Raw genomic sequence first — 8,709 nt, 5'->3', positions numbered from 1 at the left:
TATACACACATATATATGTATGTGTATATATAGTATATATATGTGTATATGTGTGTATATATAGTTCTTACTGCATATGGTTGTTGTGAAGATTGAAATGTTTTCCGCCAGGCACGGTGGCTCACGCCTGTAATCTCAGCACTTTGGGAGGCTGAGACAGAAGGATTGTAGGATTGTTTGAGCCCACCAGCTCAAGACCAACCTGGGCAACATAGTGAGAAACAGTGAGACCCTATCTCTATATTTTTAATTTAAAAATAAAATTAAAATAAAAAATAATAAAAGAAATAATGTTTGCAAAGTGTTATCACAATTCCTAGCCAATAGTAAGCATTCAGTAAACATTAGTTATCATTATTAGTTTTTATTATGATTAATCTTAATTATTAGAATTATAATCAGTCATGGTAGCTCATGCTTGTAATCCCAGCACTTTGGGAGGCCAAAGTGAGTGGATCCCTTGAGCCCAGGAGTTTGTTACTAGCCTAGGCAACACAGGGAGACACCATCTCTACAAAAAATGTAAAAATTAGCAAAGAGTGGTGGCACATACCTGTAGTTCCAGCTAATTGGGAGGCTGAGACAGGAGGATCACTTGAGCCTGGAAGGTCAAGGCTGCAGTGAGCTGTGATTGCACCACTGCATTCCTGCCTAGGTGACAGAGTAAGACCCTGTCTGGAAAAAAATATATATATATATATATTTATATATATAAATATTATATATTATATATATTTATATATTAAATATATATATATATTCAGAAAGCCCACCACTATGAGAAAACCTTTTCTTCACTGATTTTTTCATTCATTTGTTAAACAATTATTAAATGCCTACTGTGTGTCAGACACTGGTAATAGGCCTTATTTTTCTCATCTATAAAAATAGAGGCCAGTAATGTTAATAATAACAGTGCCTTTCTGTCATTCTTACCCTATTATAAGATTGAATGGATGTCTTATACATACCTGAGGTTATATTGTAATTATTTACTATGGAATATTAAGTTCCTGAGAATGAGGCATTGTATTGTGTTCATTCTGTTATTTCCTAGTACTGTAGTAAAGAACTGATTGTTCTTTGCCATATTAAATCATCACACTATGTGAAAATGCTTTTTTAAACTATAAAGAGATGTATAAATATAAGATCATATATTCCATAGTTATAGAAATAGACAATGTGGTGGTTTTCAGACTGTTTCTTAGAACCTAGGGTTCCAGAGGTGTCTCAGGGACTGCCCACACAGTTCCTGAGGTACACAAGGGAGAGGTAGAGATTCCAGACCCTATACCAGCAGAATTCAATGAGAACAACCCCGTTTATTTTACTTGTTTGGCTATGAAAAATGTTTGAAGAGTATTGTCTGATTTGTGTGTTTTTAAGCCATCATAATTTTGTTTTGTGATGATTTGTGTAATCCATCATCGTTTATGATATTGACTTTTCCCATCTCCATTTCACAGACAGATGTGCTGGTCCTGAGCTGTGATCTGATAACAGATGTTGCTTTATATGAGGTTGTGGACCTGTTTAGAGCTTATGATGCATCACTTGCTATGTTGATGAGAAAAGGCCAAGATAGCTTAGAACCTGTTCCTGGTCAAAAGGGGAAAAAAAAAGCAGGTAAGGAAGATTGGGGTTTGTTTTGTTTGTTGGGTTTTCATAATTATTATTGTCATTCATGCTTTCCCTGAAAAAACATTTATTAAGAATCTACTATACACCACAGATGCTGTGCTAGGAGTTGATGACATAAAGTCAAATAAGACACAGTCCCTGAATGGAAAATGCTTATAACTATTGATTAGATTCTTTTAATATCCTTTCATATGCAGAGAGGAGCATTCAGAACTATTTGCATTGTATTTAAGGCTCAAATAATTGAATGCATATATCTAAGAAACAAACAAAGACAAATCTAATTTATCTAATTTAAAATTAACTTTTAAAAACAGGCCAGGTGCAGTGGCTCACGCCTGTGATCCCAGCACTTTGGGAGGCCAAGGTGGGCGGATCACAAGATCAGGAGTTTGAGACCAGCCTGGCCAACATGGTGAAACCCCGTCTCTACTAAAAATACAAAAATTTGCCGGGCATGGTGGCGTGTGCCTGTAATCCCAGTTACTCAGGATGCTGAGGCAGGAGAATCGCTTGAACCCAGGATAGGGAGGTTGCAGTGAGCCAAGATCACGCCACTGTACTCCAGCCTAGGCAGCAGAGCAAGACTCTGTCTCGGTGGGGGAAAAAAGGAATTAAAGTTACTATCACAAATTTAGTATGGCTGGTTCTTTTCACCGCTTCAGTCACCCTGAATGACTAATAAATGTAATAGTTCTTTCTTTTTCTTTTTGTTTTTTTGTTTTTGTTTTTATTTTGAAATGGAGTCTCACTCTGTTGCCAGGCTTGGAGTGCAGTGGCAAGATCTCAGCTCAGTCCAGTCTCCCACCTCCCTGGTTCAAGCGATTCTTCTCCCTCAGCCTCTTGAGTAGCTGGGACTACATGCGCACGCCACCACACCCAGCTAATTTTTGTATTTTTAGTAGAGATGGGGTTTCACCATGTTGGGGTTTTACCAAGAGACCATGGTCTCTTATCTCTTAACCTCATGATCCACCTGCCTCTGCCTCCCAAAGTGCTAGGATTACAGGCATGAGCCACCCTGCCTGGCCGATAGTTGTTAATCATGCTTATCTTCCTAGGATTATAACATACTTATTTTAATTATAACATACTTATTCTGATACTTATTTTCCGAGGATTCTAGTAGTCCTTTTATGAGTTTGAATTTTTCCTGAATGGTGTGTTTTTTTCCCTGAAGTTTTCCCCTGGAATGATGTATTCTTTAGGTTTTGCTTTGCCAGCATTATGTAACCCACTATTTTGTCATTATTATATATTGGCATATTTTGTTACAATTATTAGACTATGTATAGCTTATTAATTTCTTACTATTATTAATAAATAGAGCCACTTAGAACCTTCATACTTAGGATTTGAATACTCTAGTTAATATTTTTGGCTCTCCTTTTTAGGACGTTTGGTTAAATTATAATTTTCCAGTATAACGTTGAAACTTGTTTCTAGTTGCTTTTTGTGTTCAGATGATCACTGGTGCAGATTAGTTGTTGGATACTTTTTCTACATTATTGTTATGTAATGGTACTCATGCTGATCAGTCTTTTTGTTCTTCATATAGTTTCTGCTTTTGCAAGGTCTGGTTTACTTACAATTCCCTGTATTCATTCTTTTCTGCCTACACAGATAGAAATAAATATATAACCAGATTTTATAAACAGATAAATGTTTTATAATGAATTTTTTTGTCCTTTGTACTCTTATTTATAAAAATCAATTAAAAATCAACTTATCCTTATTCTTCTTGTCATTAGAACTTTTCTTTAAATTTTCTCCCTTTTCATAGGCATTGATAGAACTTTTTAATACACTTTATATATAGTTTTTTTCTCTTAAGTATCATTATAAATACACAGATTTTCACAATTCCCTTTCTTTTATTGTAAATTAACAATTTATAATTGTATAACTATGGGATACAAAGCGATGTTATAATTTATGTATATAATGTGGAATAATTAAATCAAACAAGTTAACATATCCATCCTTCAAATACTTAACATTTTTCATGGTGAGAACATTTGAAATTTACTCTCTTAGCAATTTGGAAATGTACAATACTCTTATTGTTAACTATATTTACAACGTAATTCTATTTTAAATTAACTGTAACTATTAGCTACCTACCATTCATTTAAAAATGTTTTCATGCTTAAATTGTCAGTTTGGCCAGTGAAAGTTCCTTTAAGCTGGATCCTTTATCCTCTTTGAAAAAGTATGAAGTACATTGGTAACTTTCTATGGCTGAAGTCTGAGTATAGGAGGCAGAGAAGCAGATAGGACTGGAGAAGAGCCAGATATCAGACGAAAGAGTTTGAATTCTTGCCCAAAACAGTGGGGGAGTTGTTGAAGTAAACAAGGTAATGTCATAATTAGATTAGATTAATGTTTTAAGAAGATTTTTCTTTCCTTTTCTTTCTTTTTTCTTTTTTCTTTTTTTTTTTTTTGAGAAAGGTCTTACTCTGTTGCTAAGGCTGGAGTGCAGTGGCTCAATCTTGGCTCGCTGCAACCTCCGCTTCCCAAGCTCAAGCAATCCTCCCACCTCAGCCTCCCGAGTAGCTGGGACTATAGGCATGCGCCACCATGCCTGGCTAACTTTTTGTATTTTTTGTAGGGACGGGGTTTCACAATGTCCAGGCCTCAAACTCCTGAGCTCAAAAGTGATCTCCCTGCCTCAGCCTCCCAAAGTACTGGGATTACAGGCATGAGTCACCACACTTGGCCTCTTTCTTTCTTTCTTTTTTTAAAGAGACAGGGGGCACCATGGCTCAGGACTATAATCCTAGCACTTTGGGAAGCTGAGGCAGACAGATGGCTTGAGCCCAGGAGTTTGAGATCAGCCTGGGTAACATGGTAAAACCCCATCTCTACAAACAATTTTTTAAAAATTAGCTGTACTTGGTGACATGTGAGCCTGTAGTCCCAGCTACCTGGGAGGCTGAGGTAGGAGGATCACTCGAGCCTGGGATGTTGAGGCTACAGTGAGCCATGATCATGCCACTGCACTCCAGAGCCTCACTCTGTCACAAACAAACAAAAAAAAAAAAGAGAGAGAGAAATTTGGTCTCATTATGTTGCCCAGGCTGGTCTCAAACTCTTGACCTCAAGTAGTCCTCCCACCTCAGCCTGCCAAGTAGCTGATATTACAGGTACCAGCCATCACTCCTGGCTCAAATTTTCATTCTTAACATGAAATTTTAAACTCCTCAATACCTTATTTTGTTACATTTGAAGGCTAAGATTCACCTAAATAACTGAGTTTTTAATTCCTCCCATAGCATGCTATGCATTTCCATCATAAGCATTTTTTAAAGCATCCTAAGTTTTTCAGATTATATATTTGGCATGCCTCTTGGCTGCTGTTGTGCGCCAGAACAGCCTGCAGTCCACTGTTTCCCAGATACGGTTTAATAGTCTAGATCTTCTACCCAACTTCCTCAAATGGTGTTCTTACTGACTTATAGGGGAATGGCTAATGTCTAGATGTTTCTGGAGCCATCTTTCTTCCCCTTGCCACTTTCTTTTTTTTTTTTTTGAGACGGAGTCTCGCTCTGTCACCCAGGCTGGAGTGCTGTCGCCGGATCTCAGCTCACTGCAAGCTCCGCCTCCCGGGTTCACGCCATTCTCCTGCCTCAGCCTCCCGGGTAGCTGGGACTACAGGCGCCGCCACCTCGCCCGGCTAGTTTTTTGTAGTTTTTAGTAGAGACGGGGTTTCACCGTGTTAGCCAGGATGGTCTCGATCTCCTGACCTCGTGATCCGCCCGTCTCGGCCTCCCAAAGTGCTGGGATTACAGGCTTGAGCCACCGCGCCCGGCTTCACTTTCTTCTCAAAAGATTTATAGGAGATGTAGATACTAAAGAGGGCAGGATCAAATTCATGTTTAGACTTTTTGGAGTATTTCATTCCTGCTACAGGTCTTTACACAGCTTCCTTGCCTGAAATGCTCTCTAGCCCCTTTCTCCTCCCAATACATATATTCCAAATCCAGCTTCGCCTTCAAGTTATTTTCTGCGAAAGACCTTTCCTGACCTTTTAATATAAATTATATCCTTTTGTTTGCCTACATATAGCAGCCTGCTCTCTTATTTACTCTTTCCCCTACTGGACTATAAGCTCCATAAGGGAAGGGATCGTATCTCTTTTGTTTATTTTATTCCCAGCACCTGGCCCAGTTATGGCCCATGGTGAGCAGTCAATAAATATTATTGAATGGCCTGCTTATAAAGGCAGCTCTTCTTGCCCCCGCACCCCCCACCCAGGTAAGTGAAGGTAGACCTGAGCACTAGCAGTTTAAAATCCTAAAGATGTTAATCTGAGCTGTAGTTGAATTCATGAGTAGATATTACAAGAGTGTGTGAGCTTGTAATGCTTTTAGCAATATGGATCTAGCAGACTAACTACATTGTCTATTAATTTTCTGTTTAGAAATGGTTTCAAGATTTTTAAATAAATACCTAGCACTGTACCATGATTGTTAAGAGCACAAGGTCTAGAGTTCAGACTGGGTTTCAGTACTCAAAAGCTGTGAGATTTTGGGCAAATTACCTTGATCTTCATGAATTTCATTTTCTTCTGTTGTAAAGTGAGCCTGAATCCTTTCAGGATTTTTGTGAGAATTAAATATCATGGTTATAAGGCATGTGGCCCATTCATTACCTGAAAGATAGTAGACGCCTAATAATTTGTAATTGCTATTGTAATTTGGTACTGAAACTTAAATCTCATTTAATAACTTTGTAAACATTCTATATCACATATTTATTTCATGTAAAATGTCAGTGCTTTAAAAACCACAAAATATCAGAGTGTTTTTGTTTGCATTTTTACCATAGTAGCTTGTAAGTTTGAAGGGAAACTCATAGTGGCAAATGTCTAGACAAGCCTCTTTGGAAGGCTCACATGTAACTTTTTTTTTGAGACAGAGTCTTGCTCTGTCGCCCAGACTGGAGTGCAATGGCGGGATCTTGACTCACTGCAACCTCCACCTCCCGGGTTCAAACAATTCTCCTGCCTCAGCCTCCCGAGTAGGTGGGATTATGCACGTCCACCACCATGCCCAGCTAATTTTTTTTTTTTTTTTTGTATTTTTAGTAGAGACAGGGTTTCACCATGTTGGCCAGGCTGGTTTTGAACTCCTGATCTCAAGTGATCCACCCGCCTCAGCCTGCCAAAGTGCTAGGATTACAGCCGTGAGCCACCACACCCGGCCCACATGTAACTTTTCTAGTGATTCAAACAGCCCTGTGTTTCTAGCATTTTCTAGAAAGTACCAACTTTTGGGAAAAAAAAATTTTTTCTCAGGAAAAAAATGGGCAAGTTAGAAGTGTAAGCAAGACCCAGAAACCCAGCTAAGGCCATGCTGGGAAATGGGGTTCTAAACTCTGAGAAACCTCATTTCCTTTTTTTTTCAGCAGTAGATACCATTATTATTCAGCCACTGTTTCACCATTGCTTGATACTACTTCCTGAGTGAAAGGGTGAAGAGTTACTGGGGTACCACAGTTACTGTGGTAAAAGGGGTACCACAGTTACTGGGTATGTGTTATGCCAACTCTTGAACTAGGCACCAAGGCTATAGAAATGGAAAAAAAGCCCAAAATGCCACAATATCCCTCCCCTCAAGGAGACACAAACAAGTGTTCATTGTACTCTCCCCAATCATAGGGCATTTTAAGAAACTTGGAACCTGATGGGGAAAATTAGATTAGCTATTGTGTTTTTAAAAGAATTTACAGGCCGGCTGCAGTGGCTCACGCCTGTAATCCCAGCAGTTTGGGAGGCCAACACGGGAGGATCATTTGAGGTCAGTAGTTTGAGACCAGTCTGATCAACATGGTGAAACCCTGTCTCTACTAAAAATACAAAAAAATTAGCTGGGCATGGTGGCGCATGCCTATAGTCTCAGCTACTCGGGAGGCTGAGGCAGGAGAATTACTTGAACCCGGGAGGCGGAGGTTTCTGTGAGCCAAGATTGCGCCACTGCACTCCACCCTGAGCAACACAGCAAGACTCCGTCTCCAAAAAACAAAAAAGGAATTTATAAAAGCCTCTCATCTGTAATTGTTTACATTCACAAACATCAAACAGTAAAGGCAACACATATGAAGAGAATTTCAGTGATACCATATATACATGTATGTCTTAAACTTGCAATAATATGTAAAAATAATTTGTTTTCCATCCCTTGTTAGAAACTTAACTTTCCTTTTCTCAATTTCAGTGAGAAGATAATATATTTATATTGCTTTATTGCAGATAATATGTTTATTAGGGGGCTTTTTTCCCTGTACATTCCTCTATGTAATTGTTTAATACTATTATGATTTAATGACACAAATTATTGACTATTGTCTCTATAGTCCCACTGTATCTCTTGAAATACTTGAAATAGAAAATGTTCTAGGGGCCGGGCATCGTGGCTCATGCCTGTAATCCCAGCACTTTGGGAGGCTGAGACGGGGGGATCACGAGGTCAGGAGATCGAGATCATCCTGGCTAACACAGTGAAACCCTGTCTCTACTAAAAATACAAAAAAACAAAAAAATTAGCCGGGTGTGGTGGCAGGCACCTGTGGTCCCAGCTACATGTGAGGCTGAGGCAGGAGAATGGTGTGAACCCGGGGGGCGGAGCTTGCAGTGAGCCGAGATCGCACCACTGCACTCCAGCCTGGGCAACAGAGCGAGACTCCGTCTCAAAAAAAAGAAAAAATGTTCTAGGAAACTTTATTTAACCAATTCAATTCACTGTAGTATTTCCCAAACTCCTCAGTTCTCAAAGTTATATAGCCTTGGCCCAGACTGGAATCAGTACATGTTAATGTACTTTAGAACCATGAGTGAAAACTCTTACTTGGCTGTCACCTCTTGATTGCCTTAGCTCCCTCTGCACTGACAGATGTTGGCAGGCAATTCTGAGCCAGTACAGTATTTCTTTTGCTACAGCTTTCTTTATTTCTCTTGAAGCTGTACTACCAAAAAAAAACCCGTTTGGGCTTCTGGGCTTCTGTGTTAACTATTTTCTCCTCTCAGTCTTCCAAATCCCACCCCATTAAAAAAAATAACTTAAA

The 8,709-nt window shown here is 39.0% G+C and overlaps 1 protein-coding gene across 1 annotated transcript in view; it reads left to right on the top strand.

Moving 5' to 3' along the window:
* Window positions 1-8,709, top strand: part of EIF2B3 (eukaryotic translation initiation factor 2B, subunit 3 gamma, 58kDa) — a 142,799-nt gene that overhangs the window by 62,347 nt on the left and 71,743 nt on the right. Inside the window, exon 4 of the mRNA XM_011947164.1 lies at window positions 1,470-1,629. Within this exon, the coding sequence (XP_011802554.1) occupies window positions 1,470-1,629 (160 nt within the window). The remainder of the gene's footprint in view (window positions 1-1,469; window positions 1,630-8,709) is intronic.

Source organism: Colobus angolensis, unplaced genomic scaffold, assembly GCF_000951035.1.
Source record: "Colobus angolensis palliatus isolate OR3802 unplaced genomic scaffold, Cang.pa_1.0 Scaffold106, whole genome shotgun sequence".
In the NCBI taxonomy this organism is placed as follows: domain Eukaryota; kingdom Metazoa; phylum Chordata; class Mammalia; order Primates; family Cercopithecidae; genus Colobus; species Colobus angolensis.
Note: the sequence above shows the minus strand (reverse complement) of the source record. Positions and strands in the feature narration are given on the sequence as shown.